The sequence below is a fragment of the Eumetopias jubatus genome, unplaced genomic scaffold (genome assembly GCF_037043125.1).
Source record: "Eumetopias jubatus isolate StellerSeaLion01/CBP00866 unplaced genomic scaffold, mEumJub1_p1.0 scaffold_7, whole genome shotgun sequence".
NCBI lineage: Eukaryota > Metazoa > Chordata > Mammalia > Carnivora > Otariidae > Eumetopias > Eumetopias jubatus.
In genome coordinates, this window is record NW_028274813.1 from 26,257,983 (window position 1) to 26,280,876 (window position 22,894).

A 22,894-nucleotide genomic window follows, 5' to 3' on the forward strand; every position below is an offset into this window, starting at 1 on the left:
GTTAACAACATGCGTGTTGTTAATATCCTCACCAGAGCATATTAAAGAAGTGGAAAAAAAAAACCAAAACCCATCCTCAATCAGTTCTGTTTCTTAGCAGGTATAGTAAAAGGTGGCATGAACATGAAACTAATTTTAGATTCCTGGCGGTTTTTTTTTTTAAGATTTTATTTATTTATTTGACAGAGAGATAGAACACAAGCAGGGGGAGCGGCAGGCAGAGGGAGAGGGAGAAGCAGACTCCCCGCTGAGCAGGGAGCCTGACGTGGGACTCGATCCCAGTACCCTGGGATCATGACCTGAGCCGAAGGCAGACGCTTAACCAACTGAGCCCCCCAGGCGCCCTGGTGGGTTTTGTTTTTACATGTAACATCAATTCCTTATTTCATGGATAAACCAAAAAATGGTGGCTATTGTGATTTCCTTCTACACAAAAGCAAAGCATCATTGTTAATTTATTTTGGAAAATAGCAAAAGGGACCACTACTTAAATGAGAGATTATATAAAGAATAACAAAACTTTTAAAGCTTCTCATCTTTCTTTCCAAAGGATTCCTGCTGAAAATATAACCTGTCTCTTTAAACAATAACAATTGACCCTCTATTTTAAATATTGTATTCTTACTTCCGTGGTTTTATCTAGAAGACACCCAGCACCTATGCCACAACTAGCCCCACCCACTCAGCTCAGCCTTCCTGGAACATACATTGCTAGTAAATCATCAAACAATTTGGGGCTCACTTAGATATGGCCTCAGAATCTTCTTTACACAGTCCTCCAGACAGCCAATGCCGATCAACCAGAAGTGACAAAGGAGATGAACCTATTTTCAACCCCTGTTCTAAAACAGTACAATCCAATAGAATGTATTGTGATGATGAAAATGTTCCATAATCTGTATCACCTAATACAGCAGCAACAGCCACATGGCTATGAAGGCTCTGAAGCCTCAACCACATCTGGCTGCATCTTATGTGTACAGACTTACGCCTTGCTAGAGTTTGGCCCAAGCAAATCATTTCTAGATTAAATGACTTAAGAAAGCCTCTGGTTCTTCCTTTCAGTTTCCCAGTTTTTCCCAGGATGGGCAGAAGGAGCCACTGAACACAAATGGACCCAAGCATCAACTGTGGCCACAGAAGCACCTTGCGTTGACTAGGAAAGATCTAAGGGCAGGCTCAATCTCCCAGCATTGGGCCAGGCCTTAAACTACACAAGCCAGTTAGGCTTCAATCTGGAGGTTCCTCCTGAACGGGACAGAAGGATGATGAATACGGCTGTCACCAGGTTGCATCTGCTTCTCTGTCCGTCTATATTTCTCCAGGTAAACAAAGTTTCATTTGATGAAGAGAAAGTAGAAAATGGCATACATACATACACATATATATATATATATATATATGCTTTTCATTATGATGAACATTTCATGCTAAGGAATTTTAGAGAAGGACAGAATTACAGCAAATAAAGACACAGCACCACTAACAAAAGAGATAGCTCATCATTTTTTCTTAGGAAAAATGGGCCAGGTGGCTTCTCTGGGTCAATAACCAGAGTCTATGCTACTAAATCTAGGCTGCTCCCCCTGCTTGTGCTTTCTCTCTCTCTCTCTTTCCCTGACATATATATATAAAATCTTTAAAAAGAAAGAAAATCCATTTTCTAGTTTTAAAACTAGTAAGAAAACAGTCCCAGTTATCCTTAAGTATCCTTAATTATTAGAGATTTTTGAAACTACGATTAGATTTTACTATTTCTCAATGTTGTCCGGATGCTCAAATATTGACATGGGTAATCATTCAATTTGCCAAGGATGCAAACATGGATAAAATGGTTTAGAACAAGGTTCAGAAAATTCTGAGTCTACTTGTGACGCTGCCTTGAGAAACAGTGGTCGTTAAAAAATAACCAAGGCATTTAAGCCTAAAAACAATCAGCTTGTTGAATATTCTTCCACCCCCACCTTTCTCTAGCTGGTCAGCTAAGTGAACGATTGCCTGTGGAAAAACCTAGGCACACGATCCCACCGCTGCCTAAGCCTTAGGCAGATGCTTCACCCCGTGCTGTCCCCCTCCTCCTCCTCTGCTCCCACTCTCCTGGAGCAGCTTATCCAGAGGTTCCACTCCCGTTCCCTTCTTCATGTCCATTGCCACAGTGACCTCGGTGCATTTTTTTCTTTTAATACCAAAACGCTGTTTATTTTAGAGCCAGCCTTCCGAACAAGGCAGGTGAGCAAATATCTGAATGTGTGGGGTAAGGACACATTGCACACATTCCATCTAGACAGGTGTTTAAATTATAGTGGGAATAAATACAGGTGATGGATTGAAAAGGGGGTAGGAGAAACACAGAGAGGGAGGCCAATTTCCGGCGGCTGGCCCGCCCAAGTGTTACTGCTTGTTACTGCCGCTTGCTAAAAGGAGTGCTGCTGCCAGGGCTATAATTAAAATATGATGGCATTGCCCTGACAGCTTCCCAGGATATACCCACCACCCACCCAGATACATAACCTTTTGGTATCCAAAGAGGATCCAGGGCCAGGCCTAACTAGATCACTGTAGCTGGAGCGGGCATGCTCCAGAAATGCCGCACACCTGAATGCTCAAAAGAAGTCCAAACCTCAGAGATAATCCAATAAATATCCACTGCATTGCCCATCATAAGCAAGGCCTCGGGTAAAATCCTAAGGGTATAGGGAGGGGGATGGGGGAATGGGGTAACTGGGTGATGGGCATTAAGGAGGGCACGGGATGTCATGAGCACTGGGGGTTAGGGTTAGTTTAAGACTGATGAATCACTGAACTCTACCTCTGAAACTAATAATACACTATAATGTTAATTAGCTGAATTAAAATAAATTTAAAAATCCTAAGGGGATACAGAGATTAAAATGTGGACCCTGCCCTCAAGCCACGAAGGAACTGGTAATCCTAGTGAGAAAAGACACCCCTAACAGATAGCAATATTTAAGGCCTCTAGAAAGTGATAACTGCCCTAAGAAAAAAGCCAAGGAAATTCCAAGAAGACCCCTGAGCTGAGCCTAAAAGGACAGGTAGGAGGATTGCTGGGAGGGGGGCGGGGTGGTGGTGGCTCCTAGAGCAAAAAAGTGTAAGTAAAAATGCTGAGACAGATAAGCAGGAAGAATGTCTGAAAAACAGGAAGCAGTCTAATTTGGCTAAAGCTCAGAACAATAAAAGATAGGAAAAGAAAGAAAAATGGCTCGGGGAGATCCTTGAATGCCAGACTAAAGATTCTGCTCTTGACCTAAGACATAACAGTGAGCCTGCTCAAGGGTTCCGGTAAGAGTAGTGCTATGTCACAGCTGTGGTGTAGGTAGAGAAATCTAGTGCTGTTTTCGTGGGCTGGGGTGAAAGGGGCTATTAAGGAAAATCCAAACTTGTGGAGAGCCATGGCAGTCAGGCGACAGGTACCAAGTCTGGGATGCAGGATACACCATTGCCGGGCTCCTCACACTTCCCTCCTAAGGCGCGGTTAGAGTGCTGGGCTTCGGAGCTGGAGACCTGCTTTGTAAACTGACAATAAAAGCTCTTGAGTTTATGTGTTCATTGTTCATGATCTCTTCTTGGATCAGCCCTCTTTTGGACATATCTTCCCATGCATCTGGTAAGGCAAGATGACGCTGCCTGGCATTTTAAGAAGGGAAGGTCAGAGAGTGGGCCTTAGTGCAAATAAACCTTTTCTTAGATTTATCTTTCCCTGCCTCTCCTCAAAAGAATGGTCTGGGGGCGCCTGGGTGGCTCAGTCGTTAAGCATCTGCCTTCAGTTCAGGTCACGATCCCAGGGTCCTGGGATCGAGCACGCGTCGGGCTCCCTGCTCCACGGGAAGCCTGCTTCTCCCTCTCCCACTCCCCCTGCTTGTGTTCCCTCTCTGGCTGTGTCTCTCTCTGTCAAATAAATAAGTAAAATCTTTAAAAAAAAAAAAGAATGGTCTGAGGATCAAGATTAGGGGGTGGGCCTGGGGGGGAGGCCTGACTAGATGGCTTTGGTCTAGGCCTGAGGCCTAAGGCCTGGTGGGCAAAAGAACACATTGGATCATACACTCTCTAGCCCAAGTCAACAGCTAGGAATTCCACTCAGGAGTCTGGAATCAAAAACAGTAATAAGAGGAGGCTTCAGCCTGAAGGATCCTTTCTGGGGCATCTTCTCCTGAACCTCAAGGTAGTGACACCGTTCTCCCTAAATCAGCATTTAATGACCATGTGTGCAGTTATTTCCACCTCCACCGCGGAACCACAAAATCAAACAAACTGATATTTAAGGATGGTGAAGTTTTAGTAGATACTGAAAAGACGACACAGGTTAATGAAAAAAATAAGATGCCGGCATCCAGTGTGAGCCCTCAAGTCCTCTACCAGATCAATCATAAACTGGCATCTGCCTCTGTGTATGCATGTGTTATCAGTTCCTTAAGGACAAGACATTCTCCACATACAGCAGACTAAGAATTTTCCATTTCTACAAATGTAGCCCTCTGTGGACTGGGTCTTGTGGGTTTTCACACGACCTTTACTTTTCTTAACATGGTACCAAGGTTTCTCATTGCTGCTTGGGAAAATACAACCAGCAAATAACTATGCCAGGAGGCAGGGATTATCCCCAACATGGAAACGGAAAGATCAGAAGCTTAATTTGGTGTTTTATCATTGGCTCTAAGAAGGTCCTTCAAACCACTTCAGCACAGCAGGATCCTGAAATCCTGTTGCTACCACCTTGCACTTTACTTCCCAATGCCAAATTTATTTTTTATAAACAATTTCCCTTAGTTGTAAAGAAGCCTTGTCATTAAACTGCTTCAAGAGTGTAGGGGTAGCGGCGCACCTGGGTGGCTCGGCCGGTTAAGTGTCTGCCTTCGGCTCAGGTCATGATCTCGGGGTCCTGGGATTGAGCTCCCCACTCAGCGGTGAGTCTACTTCTCCCTCTGCCTCTGCCTCTCCCCCCCTTCCTGGCCTTCTCCCTCCCTCTCTCTCTAAATAAATAAAATCTTTAAAAAAAAGCATAGTGGTATGCTCTACCAACCAGTGGTAGAGCTGAAAGAGCTTCATGCCATGATTTGTATCATATTATAATTGCAGGTTTATTTGCCTATCTTGACCTACAAATTACTGTATCTCATTCATTGTTGTATCCTCAGAGTTTAGCCCAGCAGGCACAAAAGCATTTATACACTAAATGAAGTGGGTCTCATCTAGTCCCAAATACACACACACACACACACACACACACACACACACACACACACACGACCTCTAGCTAGCAGCTAGTTTCACCAGTGAGTGGAAAAGTGATTAATGTCACTGGCAGGCCAAAAAGGAAATTAAAGGTTCCAAATTACCTCTTTTTGCAAATACCACAAGGGAGGGACTGCTCTGGAATAATGGGAAATAAAATAATCAGTGATTAGAGAGAGGTAAGTGTTGCTCTTGTTAGTGCCCTGCATAATTTTAGAGATGAGTTTTGCCTGGTCTTGAAACCTTGGGCAAGTTTCTCAAATGCGAGAAATAAGAGCTTTGCATTCAGATTTCGCTCCTTGTCTGCACAATGTCTATACTGTATATTTCTTCTTGGCACTGAAACTGAAAAAGGCTGACACTCCATTCGAAATTGGGTTGCATACGTCCTCTAGTATTTCTCCAGTGATGAAAATCGTCTAGTAAGTATGGATCTGGCACTTTTGGTTTTCCTTTTATCTTGAGTGAAACAGATCTTGAATCTCAGTTTCACTAGGCTGTTTGCAAATGTCATATATCTTACTTATCAAAATGGAGATTGGGAATTCAACATGAAAGACCAAATAACAGTGCTCCCAATACAGCTTACAATCTCGGCACAGCTCAAGTGAGGTCAAGAGATGGAGCTTCAAAAGATTATTTCATTAATCCAACAAATATTTATCAGCTATTCTGTGGCATTCTTTTCAGCACTGAACATAGAACCATGAAAAAAACCCACAAAACCAAAATCCTTGCTTCCACTGAGAAGACACCCTAGTTGGGGGATATCACTGAAATATATACAGAATGCGTGAAGCAAAAGTGATCACAGTTTGGAATGATCACTTTTGGCCAAATTATCGATATTACTGGCCATATGCTACCTTAAGGTTTTCAGAGGTTCTTAACTCGGAGACCATGGGTCCAAAGGGCATCAAGAGGGAGCCTAATTGGGGGGTGTCTATGACCCCTTTGAAATTAATGCAAATTTCTAAGTCTGAATGCACATTTTTTTCAGAAGAAGATAGCCTTTATGCAACTCTCAAAGGGATCTCTGACTCCGAAAAGGTTAAGAATCACACAGGATGATATGAAGATCAATTTGTCTAAATCTGCATTCATAATGTCCTCAGAACTACACCAGTATCATCTTGAGAATAATGGTCTCTGTGTCATTCATAGGCAAAGGCTCATCAGAATATGACTAGATCAATTGAGCCTGCCACCGAAACTTTCATTCCCCTGACTGTGGGGCTCTGAGTGATCTGGAATAGGGAAATGCAGTGGCAAGTCCTTCCTGACTTGTTTTAGTGTATGTAGCTAGAACCGAAGGCAGTCCTTGAACAGGAAACACCAGTGGACCAAGATCCACTTCCCTCAAGATAAAAGAAAAAGAAAACCAAAAGTGCCAGATCTGCACTTACTACATCATTTTCATCACTAGAGAATATTAGAGAATATATTCAATCAAGAACATGAAAAAAAAATCATCCTTAAACAGCTACCTTTTTAACCATTCTTTCAAGGGCACTTCCTGAGAATGTATTAAATCATCAGCCACACCAACCAACATGTTTTAAGACAGCTTCAACTCCTGTATCAGTTCCTGGATGCCAATAAAATGAACCTCAAGAAATTTGCACTCTGATCACCAAGAGATATGAGTTATAATGTTAATTAAATTTTAAAAGGGGTTAGGAAAAGCTGGGAATCTCTGTAGTTCCAATTCACCAATACTAAGTTCTCTTGTCATGTATCCCCTCCCTGTTGAACACTGTCATTTACATAACACACATATGCCTATCAACATTCAGTGCTCCAAAACCCAGATTAAGATTTGAGACATTCCTGGGAAACCTTACAAAACAGCCAAATTGCTTGATAGTGTTTCCAATTTATATATTTGGTTTTTATGAGTCAATGAGGGCTGCCACCACCATGATAAATCGATGCACTCTTTCTGCATCTCTGCAGATTAAGAAGGCTGAGTTTTGCCTCCTCAAAGGATCAACTGATTTCACCATAAAATAATCTGATGAAGAGTTCACTCAACAAATACTTCCATTTACCCAACAAACAACTGATAATCTAGACAAAGCCACATATATCTCAACCTTTGAGTGGAGAAGCACTTTTTTTTTTTTTTAAAGATTTTATTTATCTTTTTCAGAGAGGGGGAGAGAGAGAGATCATGAGCAGGGGAGAAGGGGAGAGGGAGAAGCAGACTCCCCGATGAGCAGGGAGCCCAATGCGGGATTCGATCCCAGGACCCCGGGATCACGACCCGAGCTGAGGGCAGATGCCCAACCGACTGAACCACCCAGGGGCCCCTGGAGAAGCACTTCTAATCACGAGAACAGCAAGTTCAATTCCCCGTCTCTCTCTTGCAGGCTCAAGCACTGGCTTGGCTAGCACTCTGCAGCCACATGCAGCTGATGAGAGGTTAGAGTCCTGATTCCCACAGGAGAAGGCAGGAAAAAACACTGAGGGGAAGAGCGTGGCACCAGACAGACTTGGGTTTGAATCCTAGTTCAGTCACTTGCCATTTATGTGACCTTAGAACAGTCACTTATCTTTCCAGCTTCTGTTTTCTTCATCTGTAAAAAATAAGTATTACATCCTAGGGTTAAAGAAATAATGTCTATAAAGTGCTTAGCACAGTGCCTGGTGCAAAGCAGACATTCAGTTGATGTTGGCTGCTTTATGATGAAGGGCAGGTGTGGTACTGTCAATGAGAAAACATGAAAGAACAAGAGTTTTAAAAAATATAAAAACCAACAAAACACAGAAGAGAAATTCTTTTCAACTTAGCAAGGATGTGGTAAGTGCCTACTTAGTGCAAGGCTGCTGTGTTAGGTTATGGATTAGAAAGAAGTGTCATCACACAGATCATAACTCAACATGAAAGAAGAGAAGCAAAATCACTATAACAGGTTTACTATAGAGAGAAATTAATGAGGGGCTAAAGGAGCATAGAGAGTGGAAAGATGACTTCTGGCTGGGGAGGCAATGGGTTCGGTTCTTCATTTCTTTATTCAAAAATGTATTAAGTACATACCATATACCAAAGCTGAAAAAAAAATGGTGAAAAATGGGTCCCCATCCTCAACCAAGTAACTTACAGTCCAGTAAAATAAGCACATTTACTAAGGCTTACCCATGAGTCAGGTTCTGAGGCAGCATAGGACACTGCCCCCAAAGAGCTCACCGAGGTAGGAGACAGCTATCTGGACACAGAGAGTGTGATGCGTGAAATGACACGCATCCAAGTGAGGGGGCACCTGCTGGGGAACGCCATGAGAAAAACATGGCTGCCAACTGACCCAGAAGCTGGACAGGGCCAGTCAGAGGCTCTTCAGCCCCTCCTCCCATCCTTGGAATGTGGGTTCCCCTCGCCTTTCCTGCTCCCAGAGGCTGCTCTAAGGACATGGCCTTGAAATGGTGATGTGTTGAAAACACCTGCACAGTATACATGACTGAGCCCAGTTAGGGCCTCTTTATAAATTTCTAAGATTTGGCGGCAGGTGTAGGGATCCATTCATCTTGTTGCTGCCCAAGACACGCCTCGTATGTAAGTTCCCTTTGCCAGTATTTTTTTTTTTTTTTAAGATTTTATTTATTTATTTGACAGAGAGCTCAAATAGGCAGACTGGCAGGCAGAGAGAGAGGAAGAAGCAGGCTCTCCACTGAGCAGGGAGCCCAATGCAGGGCTCAATCCCAGGGCCCTGGGATCGTGACCCGAACCAATGGCAGATGCTTAACCGACTGAGCCACCCAGGCACCCCGTGCCACCCCCCACCCCCGGCTTTGCTAGTATTGAAACTGCCACCTACCAACACTGAGCGGCCTGCCTCTTTCTCTGGTGTCTGCCTGCTTTCTGAGTACAGGGGCCACTTTCAGATTACACCAGGAAAGCTCCCAGAGGGTTGAGAACCAAACAGCATCTATGTTGACCCTGGATGGATGCATAAAGTTAGACATGGTGACAGGGGAACATTTCCCATGAGAAGATAGCAAAAACTAAGGCGTGGAGACCAACAAATTCTGGGTGAGTGCACAAAAACATGTGTGATGGGAGAGGCCAGACTAGAGAAGTAGCTTGGAGCCAGATTCTAAATAAAGGATTTGAATAACATTTAATAGCTTGGGCTTCACATTGTAGATAACAAAAAGCCCCCTTGATTCTTGAGCAAAGGAGTCTTATCAACAGACTTGTGATTCAAAAAGATTCCTTTACAGCAAAGACTAAGGTGGAGAGGAGACCGTTGGAGGTAACTGTAGCTGTCCAACTGAGATAATTAAAGCCTTAGGCAGGACAGTCGATGTAAAAGTGAAACAGGGAAAATATATTTGAGATATTAGGGAGTCAGAATCAACCAGACTTGGCAACTGCCTGGATGTAGACAGAATGAAGAAGCAAACAGAGACAATGATAAATCAAAAGCTCCATACCTAAATCCCGAGAACTGCAGTGTCACCAATACCAAGAGATAAAAGGGAGACAAACAAATAGGTTTTAGATGTCTTAAATATTTTTTTGAATATTTTCAAAATATGTTTAAAATGCGTTGTGTGTTTTGGATGCTGGGAATACAGTTAGGTGGAAATGTCTGACCATTGGAAGTCTGGACTTAGCACTCAGCAAAGAGGTTCACACAAAAGATACGTACGTGAAAGAAATCCACAGAACAGTACCCGATGGAGCTATAGGAAGAGAACAAGTACCCAAGGGGAAACTGTGCGTTAAAAAAACAGTTGTGTTGCACCCGGACTTCAGAGCTATGCTGGAGGAGAGCTACGAAGAATGGGAAGAAGCGGAAGCCCAGACATCATCCCACTGTCTTTAATCGGAAAGAGCCTATTGTTGCCAGTTTGATATATTTGAGGTCTATATGCCTGTGGCTTTTAAAAAATGTTGCAAATGGAATCTAGTCTTCAGGGGAAAGAGGAGGATGAGCTCCCAGGGGCATCGCTAAAGGGTTGAAGAAGCTAAGAAAAGTTTTTCAGGTAGGAGGTGGTCAATAATAGTGCCGCATGCTGAGGGAGAATGAGGATTAAAAATAGGTGACCAAAGTTGGCAATTCCAAGGTCACTGGCAATCTCTAAGAGAGAGCTGGACAAAATGGTAAGAGAGAAGGTCAGACTGCAAGGGTAACTGTGGAGGGGACGGGGTCAGGGGCACTGGGGCAGCAAGGGCATGTCACTTTAAAGTTTGGCAGTACAGGGAAGATAAGAATTTGAGGGGGGGGCAGGGTGAAAGAAAGGTTATTTTAGAACAAGAGACCATACGGTAGGCTAAGGAACTAAGGAACACTGGGGGCTGAAAGCCTTGAGAGACACAGAAGAGCTAGGAAATTAGAATCAGCTGGAGTGGGGCCCCAGAGCCAGGAGGCACAGGGATCCAGGAGGAGAATTAGTCTCAATACTAAAATGACCCCATTTTACAGAGAAGGAAATCAAGGCACAGGGAGGTTAAGTAACTTCTCCAAGGTCTCACTGACTTAAGAACTACTGTTTTTTCCATTTATCCTTTCTGTTTCTAGAAATGGGAAAGAGTAATATATATGATACAAAGAAGTGTAACTTTTTCTACCCAGAAAGAATAAAGGACCAAAGGAGCTAGACTTGGAAAACCACCACCAAATCAGAACATAAATGTACAACAGTTGAGATGTGTCTGGGCACACTAAGGAGGCAGGAGGAGAGTTCCCAAACACCCAAGCATGTGATAAGCCGGGTGCCATCTGCCTCAGTTCTGGAGAACATTCGTCATCATTTCAGAAATTCAGCTCCCTCTCTGCCAGTTTCATCTTCAAAGTGGAAATTCTGAAAGTAAGATTCACTCAAGGTCCACCTTGGCAGCTTCTGAAGCAGAAGAAATGATAGAGAATTCCTCCATATATGAATGAGTGAGAGGAATGAGTAGCTGGTGGAAACCAAACATTCTACATGTCAGCATATACCCTTCTCTAGAACTGCTCTAGAGAAGTACCAGGGTAAGGAGCAAAAAATGAAAGAAATTGAATGGTTTTCTTTTCCACTCTCCATCTACATGAAAAATGTGAGAAGCAGAAAGTGTCTCCTCCCTCCTATGTATCTGTCAGCACATTTCCAGGAGGCCTGGCCACATCCCGGGCACTGGCTGGCTGGGGGAAAGAGACTGACACAGCACATTCGTTCGCCTTGGAGCCCTCGCCTGGGTGGTCTGCTGTTATTCCTTTGATTGAACTCCCAGGCTGGAAGAGCTGGAGCTGCTCCTAATGATAGCTGGGTCCTGAAATCTCACACTCGCCCGCACAGAGAGGGCTGGTGCTCCCTGTGAGTCGCGGCCTCCCACTCCTCACCACAGAGCTGGGCTCCTTGGCCACATTCTTCTGCTCACTAACAACAGTAACCACAAAGGGCAACGTCTGTGCAGAGGGCTGCAGTGGTAACGCACACCTCTCCCGGCACTGAGATAGTGAGACTGAAGCTCGACTCCAGCGCCCTGCCAGCTACCATAGCGCTCCCTACCACAGACGAAAGATGCTCCCAGAAAACCCTGCATTCAGGGATGCACACGCTGGTTCCAAAGAACCCCCTCCCCAAAGGTCAGCCAGCCTCTCGTGTGCCAAGGGGAAACTGAATTTGACCTGCTCTCTGCTCAGGTTCGTAGGGTACTTGTTGAATGACCCCCACTAAGAACATGTATCTCTTTCAAGCATTATTCCAAATGTCCGCAAGCCGGCACGAACATTGCTGAAGTGGCTATTGTGGTCACTTCGTGTGGCAAGGAAAGTTTGATGTTCTCGTGTTTTGTAGGCTATAAAGAAAGTTAAACCATAACAGAAGTAGTGAAAGTCATCACAGGCTAAATGAGGTTCTGTTCTTAGCCATGCAAATCCATAACAATTTAGCCTCTGGTGTAAATTCTGGGTACTTCCAAGTTTTATTATAACATTTTGGGGTTGTCAGAGTACTCTGCTTCTTTACTTCTGGCTAGTTCACTGTTCCTGGGCATCTTCACGAGTGAGCAGGAAGGAAATGGGGTGACACTGCCTCACCCTCCAACCCACCCTCCTCCAGCTACCTGAGTGACCAAGCTAAAAGGCAAAGCCAAGTGTATCTCTATGCCCCGCTCCCCACCCCGCCGTCATCTACGGGATGAAGATGAGTTCCTTCACAGAGCAAGCTTTCCTTAAACAGCCTTTGTCTTCTCTTCCAGCTTCCATCCTAGCTGCTCTCTGCTGAGTCCCTGTCCTCCAATACCACTAACCAGCCTACTGTTTCCCCACCACACACACAGGCTAGCTGTTAGCCTGGACCTTGCTCTCACCCTTCTCCTGCCATCCACTTGCCTACATTTCAGATTTAGTGTCGAGAGAATCTCTTCCAAGAAGGCTGCTCTGGCCTTCCCACTCCCATACACAGGCTGGGTTAGGTATTACCCCTTTTGATACTTCTGTTATTCCCTAGAAATATCTCTTTCGTGCATATTCCATGCTAGTACTATCATGTGTTTATGTGGCTGTCACCCTTACCAGATTGTGAGTTATTTCATGCCACGGACTATGTCTTATATCATCCCCATGGCTTAGTACCAGAGCCTGGAACATTCCTAAGGGCTTAATAAAATGTTTTTGAATGAATAAATTAAAAAAACACATTTGAATTAAAAGTTTTATGAAAAAAATGCCACTAAAAGCTTTAATGGGGTAAGCAGTTGAAATCATAGACAAAATAAAATGATTTTTCAAAAACGGACCCAAGGATTTCAATTTTTTATACTCATCTTCCAAAACACAAATCATTAAAAAATCTGTGTTCCTTATGTAGTGGCAGGTCTCTTAACACCTTACCCAGAGAAGCAACGTAAAGATACATCAGAGTTTATGGGCTATGATGAAAGCAATACTGGGAGGAAAATTCGTAGCTTTAAATACAGTGACAAGAGTGAATGAAAGTTAAGTATCCCACTTAAGAGACTGGGAGGAAACAAAATAAAGCTAGCAAAAGCAGAAGGAAGGGAATTAGTAAAGACAAAACAAAACAACCAATTAGAAACATTAAAACAATAGAATGAATAATTTATCCAGAATTATCTTACAAAAAAAGGGAAGCAGGAGAAGGAAACATTAACCCTACTGGATTTAAAAGGATGGATGGGTGGATGGATGGATGGAAGGAAGGAAGGACAGACACAAACACAAAATAGGAGTTGGAAGTAGGGAAATAATCACAGGTATGAGGAATTAAAAAGCATTTGAAGTAATTACTGAACACAAAGCTGCTTCTGACGAAGCTGCCTTGAAGGTTTCACGGCCCAACTTGAGAGAGAAGGGCAGAGCTGCCCCACTTTGAGTCTGCACCCCCACTAGCAAACACATGGGCCAGAGCACATACAAAGCCATTGTAACAGGTTATTATTTACTAGAAGAAGAATAAAAGAATTTTCCAAATTCCAAATTAAGGAATTACTTGCTCCGAGGGGAAGGAGCCAGATAACATACAATTGAGCTTTTCAATAACCAAGTTCATTTTGGTAACACTATATTTTACCTAAAAACGACTTTTTCAAATCAAATTAGAAATAATTTCTTCCTGAAAGCATTTTATGGCTGAAATACCAATATTTTCCAAATATATGGCATTTAGACTTTACAAAGTAGTTTTTGCTTACTATCCTCAGGAGCCTACTGTATTTACCCCATCAACAAACAAAAACCCTGAGGCTGAAAGTTGAGTGAACTGTCCGAGATCATGTAGCTGGTCCGTGGGGGCAGAAGACAGATCTACAGATGGCTAGTCCAGCTCGCTTTCCACCACCCCACTCTGCTTATTACATACCACAGCCCCTCCCTCAGTACTGTACCAAGCACCAGCCACCCTTTTACCAGACTCTAAAAGTTAAGACTGACATCTAACGGCGAGTTCAGATCCCTACGTACAGGAGTCTGATGGACTTTTAATTCTCTGGCACTGAAGTTCTCCTTCGACAAGAAAGATGGACTGAAGGAAACGACTTTCCCATTAGGATACAATCACCCTGGAGTCCCACAGGATCAGAATCTTGTCATTTTGCAAGCTTTGCAGCTTACCAAATGACAGAAGCTGAAAATATGTAAACACTAACATTGGCTATGTTTTTTACTATGACTGCAAAGAAAATTTCCTAATGTCTTGGTGCTTCTAGCTGCTCATTTATAAGCTAGAAACATACACTCTTGTCAGTGACCTAGTGAAAAACGGGTAGCGGATCACTGACCCTCTCCCTTCTTCACAACCACTTCACGTTTCAAAATTCCTTCCCATTCTACCATGGTCGTGACATTCTAGTACCTTCTTCCTATCACTCCATCTGTAAAATTTAACTCGCCCACCCCCTTCAAGTCTCAAAACTGCCCTTATAAGATATTTTGCTTCCTATTTCAAATCAGCCATCCTCACCTCCCTTCAAACGATTAGGGCTTTGAAAAAGAAAATTCATTACAGCCTCACACACCGGGATGAGGCTGAAGTAAAGCTAAAGCTTCCTTTTAATTTTGGTTCTAAATTTTATACAGAGAAGCAGGGCACCACCAGGGAGCAGTGTGTTGCCTATTTTTAACACGTGCTCGAAGTAATTTTCAGCTTCGCTTTTTTCTAGACTTGATTATCATTACAGAGTTGCCGCTAATTAAGACTCTGATGCACCAGAGATATAACAAAATGTAACTGTGGAGTTAAATTATAATAATTTCTTTGGGGGACTTCAATGCCATTTTGCATAAAGGAAAGGGGCTTCTACTTCTAGTTAAATACCATGGGGATGATCAGCAAGGAGGGCAAAAACAATCCCAAAATTCTTGTGAAAGTTTCATATAACTTCATTGTGTTGTAAGCTTGTTATTACATCTATAACTTAAGGTCAAAATTGCTGTATCCATTTCCATGTATCCAGCTTCCTGAATGACGCTGATTATATCACTTCTTTCAGCCTCAGTTTCCCCCATCTGTAAAATGGGGAGAATGACATGTGTTGACTAAAGGTGTATTGAAATGCTTTACTAGTCAGTAGCCATAAAATGTCCTGAGAGCAAGAGATGAGTATAGTTTAAAAAAAAGAAAAAAAAAAGTAAATGGTAATGTTATGGCATTCTGGTAAAAAGATTTCTAAGACGAACTCACTGGAAAATTTTACCAAAGAAAGAAGTTATTTTTAAAGATCCTTTAAAAGTCTATTTGACAGCTGAATGTTCAAGTCTGTTTATCCATGAAATAAATACATCAGAGTTAGTAGCGACTTAACTTTGGAATACCTGTAACAGAAGCTCATTTTCTTTAAAGATGAAGAGGAACACTCTCCTTCTTTAGCTCACACCAACTAATACTCCTTCAACAAGCATCAGCATACAGGAAATGAGCAAAGGCAGGGAAGGACAGATTACCCTGTCCTTAGTAAGATCCTTGGGACCAAAGAGCTCTTTGGTCCCGCAACTGTCCGTACCTGCTGGGCGAGGAGACTGATGTGGGTAGATGGGGAATACTGCCTGGCTGCCTTCTTCTCAGCCAGCCGCTGGAGCTCAGCCGTGACCATGCTTGGGTTATACCATCTGCTGTACGGAGAACCATCCTCTCCCTCTCTTTGTGGTTTAGCCATTCCCGAGTGCAGCTTGTTCGGATGGCATGAACCTGCTAAAAAAAAGAGAAAAGTTTTTATCCACTTAGGAAAAAAAGCCCTGAAAAACTTCGGATGATGACAGAGAAATCTCAGCCAACAGATACTTTACTGAATCCCAGGGATCTCTGACAACTTGTTACAAGCATTTATTAACATGTTTTTGTTTACTATGAAAGCTTCACGTACACAAAAATTTCATCATATGCAGTGGGTAACAACAATTTGTAGAATTTACTAATTTTAATGAATAAAAAAGTGTAGTTTTAAAACTTATTATAATTCTTATTTTTCTTGTAATGAGCCTATGGCATCTACTGCCAAATAAGCCACAATCCGTCTTACCAAGCTCAAAAGGGAAAACAGATCAAAGCAAAACAGCCTAATTAGAAAAACAGCAATAATCTTAGATTGATGAAATGACTCATCTTCCTTTCAGATTTAAATGTTCTTCTTCCAACTGTAATATCGGAGAGTTCTATTATTTTTGAGCACTAAAATTCAGGCAAAAAGAAATTATTTAATATAAAATCAAGGTTCATATTTTTTCTATGATGGAAGTCAGACATCTCACTGAAAAAAAAAATTTTAAACCCAGAAAACACTATAACATGTTTCCTTTCTGTCTTATTAATGCTTATATAACTGTGATCATTTGGTATACACAATCCGGTGATACCACTTTAAAAAAATCAGTAACTCTTTCATGTTTATTGTGCGATACATAGAAAATTTTATAACAGGTGTGTATGTTATAAATAATACTATAATGAACCAGTGAACTTACTACCCAAATCAAAACCACATTACCAATTCATATGCATCAACTATGTGCTCCTCTTGAGACATCCCTTATTTCCCCTTATCATTCATTCCCTTCCTTTTTAAAAATATCGTCAATAACGTATTTGTGTGGGTATGCATAAACAAAATACTAGATAATTTTGCTTGGTTTTGAGCTGCACAAAAGTAGTATCTTACTGTAGTAGGTTCCTGAGATTTCTTCTTGTCACTCAATACCATACTTTCAAGATTCATCCTTGCTAAGCATAGCTTCAAGTGCATGAATTTATCTGCTGCTTGGTATTCCATTTTGCAAATACACTACAAATTATTTTTCTCTTCCCCCATCAATGGATATTTCAGTTTAGTTATTTCAAGCTTATTGCTATTATAAACAGTGCAGCCGTGAACACTCTTGAACATCTCCTGGGGTGCACATGTGCAAGAACCTCTCTTGTGTATAAGCCCAAGAATGGGATTGTTGAACTCCAGAGTTGGTTAATCTTCAAATTTATGTGATAATACCAAGGTGGCATTTTTTTACACTCCCACACACAAAATATGAGAGTTCCTACTGATCGACATCCCCTCCAACACTTAGTGTTAAGTATCTTAATTTTTCTCACATCTAAGGGCGTAAAAATCTCATTGTAGTCTCCATTTACATTCACTGATTAATCATGATGCTGAGCATGTGTTACCTCTTTTCTGATACCACTGATCATTTTTCTATTGGGTTTTTTCTTATTGATTTATGGGAGTTTTGCTTTTGTGTTTCACTGGCTCCATACCATGCGATCTTAAAGATTCTTGTTTATTTGATCCCAGAAGTGTTTATTAAAGATTTATTTATTTTAGAGAGAAAGAGAGCACATGTGCACACACCCAAGCATGGGGGGGGCAGGGGCGGGAGAGAATCTCACATAGGACTCCCTGCTGAGTGCAGAGCCCCATGTAGGGCTCAATATCATGAACTGGGCCTAAATCAAGAGTCAGATGCTTAACCAACGGAGCCAACCAGATGCCCCTACTTTATCCCAGAAGTTTTAAGTTTTGCATCAGAAATTAATTTTATACATAGTGTAAGTCAGTGACCTAGTTTCATTTTTTTTTCTCTGTATTATTAACTAATCGTCCCAGTACCGTGTATTGAGAAACCCCTCCTTTTCCACTATGCACAATGCCATCCTGGATATGTATCAAAGTTCCATCTATCTGTGTGTCTCTAACTTCCTGTTCTTTTCCATTGGTCCATTTGTCTATAATAAATACCACACTTAGTTATCATATCTTTTTTGTTGTTGTTGTTCCTCCACTTTACTTTTGTCCTTTTGTAGGTTCTCACTATTCTTGGCCATTTAGAATGCGCTTGCCAAGTGTAACAACAGACCTATTGAGGTTCTGGTTGGAATTGTATTGAATCTAGGGATCAGTGTGATGAGAACTGAAACATTTAGGACACTGATTCTTTCCATCCATGCATATAAGCTATTTAATCATGATGCTGAGCATGTGTTACCTCTTTTCTGATACCACTGATCATTTCTCTATTGGGTTTTTTCTTATTGATTTATGCTATTTATTTATGCTTATTTATTTATACTTATGCTATTGATTTAAGCTATTTAATCTATTTTATTTAGGTTTTCTCTAATGTCCCTCAAAAAGCCTTATAAAATTTCCTTTCTTTCCTAAATTTATCCCTAAATTTTATTCCTAAATTTATTTTTTTCTTGGTGGTGACTATTATACAACAATGTGAATGTACTTAGTGCAACTAAACTGTAAACTTAAAAACATAATAAAAAAAGAAATTAAGCATACTTAAAAGAAATATAAAAAACTTAAAAAGTTAAAATGGTAAATTTTATATATATTTAACCACACTACAAAAAAATTGCTCTTTGTTGCTAATATACAGAAAAAGCTGATTTTTAATATTGATCTTATAGCCATCTATACTGCTAAAATAATTATTTCTAAAATGTATCTGTAGATTACTTTCAGTTTTCTATGCAATGTATTATCTGCAAATAAATTTTATTTCCTCCTTTTTGATCCTTATGCTTTTAATTTCTTTTGTCTTACTATGCTGGTTCTGGTAAAACATTAAATAGAAGCAATACTGGTGAGCATCCTTTTATGGCTCTTAATGTTAAAAAAAATTCTTTCAACATTTCCCCATTTACACTGATACCTCATGTAGGATTTTGGCAGATAGCCTTTTTCAGCTCAAGAAGAGTTTCCTTCTCTTCTTATTATGCTGAGAGCTTTATCATGAATGAGTGTGGAATTTTATCAAATTCTTTTTCTGCATCTACTAAGATGAATACGGTTCTTCTCCTTTAGTTTGTTGATGTGGCAAATGTTGTTTACACATTTTCTACTGTTAAGCCCTCCTGTGTTCCTAGGATAAACTTGTTTATGGTGTCCTATCTCTTTCATATGTTGCTAGATTTGGCTGGCTTATATTTTGATTAGAATTTTTGCATTTATGTTCATAAATGAAGCCCTAATACTATCCTCAACTGGTTTTGTTATTAAGATTAAACTAGGTGTTCAAAATGAGATGATTATTGTTTCTTTTCCCATTCTCGAGAAGAGTTTAAGATTGGAATTATCTGCCCCTTGAAAGATTGTTAGAACTTACTTATAAAATTATGTGGCCCTCAAATCTTGTGAGATTTTTAACTATTGTTTCAATTATCTTAATACAGGACTGTTGAGGCTTTCATCTTCTGGAGTCAATTTTATTTAAGTTACACTTTCGTATTGGTCCATTTTGTAAGTTTTCAGTTTTATTGGAAAAAAACGGTTAACAATTCTTTGCGTCACCTATGCAATATTTATATGTTCTATAGGTGTTCCATCCCCACCCCCATATTATTTCTCCATGTCTTCTCTCTTCTTGATCAGTCTCACCAAAGGTTTGTCCATCTTATTAGGGTTTTCAAAGAACTTTTGGCTTTGATATTCTCTAGTGTACTTTATTTCTGAATTCGCTGATTTTTCTGCCCTTATCTTTATTATTTTTTTCTTTATTTAGAATTTATGATGTTTTGTTTCTCTAATGTCTGAAATTAAATACTTAGAAATTAATCTTCAGCCTTTCTTCCTTTCAAATGAAAGTTTTTAAGGCAGTAAATTTCCCTCCATATACTGCCTTTCATTGCTCTCCATATGCTTGGACCCACAGTTGTCTCATTATCATTTCATTCTAATACTTTTACATTTATTTCCATTATGAGTTCTTCCTTGACTCTTTTTATTTTTTTAGGTTTTAATTTAAATTCCAGGGAGTTAACATACATTGTAATATTAGTTTCAGGTATACAATATAGTGATTCAACACCTCCATACAACACCCAGTATTTGACTCTTTTCAATCCTGAAATTCATGAGGATTTGTTATATGCTGTAACTTTTTGTTATTGCCATTCAATTTAATTGCAGTGTAGACAGAGAATGTGCCTATATGATGCCAATTCTGTGAAATTTGTCTTATTTTATGATGTAGGACATGACTGGTTTTATGAATATATTATGAATGCCTAAGAAGGTGTTTTCTCTAATTATTGGGTACACAGTTCTATGCATGATCAACTGATAAAGCTTACCAACTTGTTAAATCCTCTTTATCTTTGCTGACTTAAAGCAATCTGTTTAGTCTATTGGTACCTGATATAAGTATGTAGAAATCTCCCACTAAGACAGTGGATTTATAGACTCCTCATGTACTTGTATCAATCTTTGTTTTATATATTTGGAGGTTATTTTTATTAGGTGCACTGAGAACTGTTTTATCTTTCTGCCAAACTAAACCTTTACCTTTTGTCTTATGTAATTACTGTCTGTATCTGTAAGAAAATTTTGTATCTGAAAGTCTATTTTAGCATATGTTAATATAGCTAGACCATGTTCCTTCTGGTTGGTATTTACCTGGCATTTCTTTCTCTCTCCTTTTATTTTCAACCACTCCTTGTTCATCTCTTTAGGTGTATCTCTCTCTGGTAAACAGCACACAGTTGGATTTTTTAAAAAATTCAACCTGACACTCTTCTAACAAGTTCAACCCATTTATATTTATTTTATTCTTTGACATTGAGACTTGGTTTGCTATCTTTTAAGTTTCATTTCTCTTGCTTTTTCTAAGCTTCCTGCTCAATCCATTTTTCTTCTTCCCAAAGATTTAGAATTTCCACATTTTTACTCTTTTGGTGGGGACCTTTAAAATTTCATACTGTGTATTTATCTTTAAAAAGTCTGAAGTTAAGGGGCACCTGGGTGGCTCAGTTAGTTAAGTGACTGCCTTCGGCTCAGGTCATGATCCTGGAGTCCCGGGATCGAGCCCCGCATTGGGCTCCCTGCTCAGCAGGGAGTCTGCTTTTCCTTCTGACCCTCCTCCCTCTCATGCTCTCTGTCTCTCATTCTCTCTCTCTCAAATAAATAAAATCTTTAAAAAAAAAAAAAGTCTGAAGTTAAATCATATCCTACACTCACTCTCAAACTATTCAATAACCACAGAAAAATTCAACTCAAATTACTTGCAGGCTATTATTGTCATTTATTATACTGTTGTATACTACTGTTTAAGCCGTTCACAATGTGTTCTCTGACCACCATGGAAATAAGCGAAATAGACAATTACAAGAAGTAGAGAATGCCAACTATCTGAAAATTAAACAATATACTTATAAACAATCCATGGGTCAAAGGATAAATCACAACAGAAATTTAAAAATATTTTGGAACTGACTAGCTCCTTTTGTTCCCTATCCCTCTCTGGGAAAAGTGTGAAAAATGAAAGTTTTTTAAAGAAAGTTTTGATTAACACAGGGTATTAGAGACATTGATCTTACTGAATTTCTCTCAAACGGGAGAAAACAGTTTAAACCAGAACATTATTGATTATTATTACTATCGATCTTAGAAGATTAAATCACAAGAATAACCACTCAGAATTAGCACACACATACATGCCCATATTCATAGTTATGACTTATTAAAGTATACATTTAATATCTCTGATTCAAGCTGCATATTATAATATTCATTTCATTTGAAATCAGATACTAATTAAGAAATATAAATTGACTATTTCCAAAACATAGCTTAGCTGTAACTCATCTTAACATGGATATTACTAAACTGTTTAAAAACCTGACCAATGGTAAGGTATTTACCAAACTAATCTACAGATTCAACACAATCCTATCCAAATCCCATCTGTCTATTTCTGCAGAAATTGACAAGCTCATCCTAAAGTTCATATGAAAATGCAAGGGATCCAGAATAGTCTAAACAATATGGAAAAAAGGAATGAAAGTGGAAGAATCACTCTTGGTGACTTCAAAACCTACTATAATTCTACAATACTCAAGACAATGTAGTATAGGCATAAGGCTAAACATATCTGTTAATCAGTGGAACAAAAATGAGACTCCAGAATAAACCCTTACATTTATGATTAAATGATTTTTGACAAGAATGCCAAGACAATTCAACAGGGAAATAATACTCTGTTTCAACAAATGGTGCTGGGACAACTGAATATACACATGCAAAAGAATGAAGTTAGGCCCTTATGCCACATCCTACACAAAATGGATAAAAAATTCAAAATGGATAAAAGACCTAAATGAAAGAGCCTAAACTATAAAATTCTTAGAAAAAAACATGCATATAAATTTTTGTTACCTTGGATTAGGCAATAATTTTTCAGATATGATACCAAAAACATAAGCGCAAAAGAAAAACAGATAAATTGGATGTCATCAAAATTAAAAGCTTTTGTGCTTCAAAAACATGAAATGATGACCAACGGAAGGGGGGAAAATATTTCAAAATCACGTATCTGACAAGGGACTTGTATCCAGACTACATAAAGAACATAACAATAAAAAATAAATATCTCAATTTAAAAATAGGCAAAGGATTTGAATAAATATTTATCCAAAGAAGGCATACTGATGGCCAAAAAGCACATGAAAAGATGTTCAACATCATTAGTCATTAGGGAAATGCAAATGATAACCACAAAAATGAGACACTACTTCCAAACCACTAGAATAAGTAAAATCAGAAAGACAGATAATACTAAGTGTTGGCTGGCAAGGATGTGGAAAAACTGGAACCTTCACACATTGCTGGAAGCAAAATGATATAGTTACTTTGAAAACAGTTTGGAAGTTACTCAAAAAAAAGGCATGAAGTTACCATATGATCCAGTGATTCCACTCCTAT

The 22,894-nt window shown here is 40.0% G+C and overlaps 1 protein-coding gene across 13 annotated transcripts in view; it reads right to left on the reverse strand.

Annotated features, from left to right (window-relative positions):
• The window catches only part of TTLL5 (tubulin tyrosine ligase like 5), a 273,355-nt gene that overhangs the window by 135,186 nt on the left and 115,275 nt on the right, over positions 1-22,894 (reverse strand). For 9 of the 13 annotated variants that reach the window (XR_003607888.2, XM_028096103.2, XM_028096363.2 and 6 more), the window contains one exon: positions 15,698-15,885. Coding sequence is in view for 12 of the 13 variants with exons in the window: in XM_028096103.2 (XP_027951904.1) it covers positions 15,698-15,885 (188 nt within the window). In the remaining variant the exon portion in view is untranslated. Of the gene's footprint in view, positions 1-15,000; positions 15,204-15,697; positions 15,886-22,894 lie in introns of those variants that run through there. The other 4 variants (XM_088024506.1, XM_028096264.2, XM_088024508.1 and 1 more) reach the window with 2 other exon arrangements.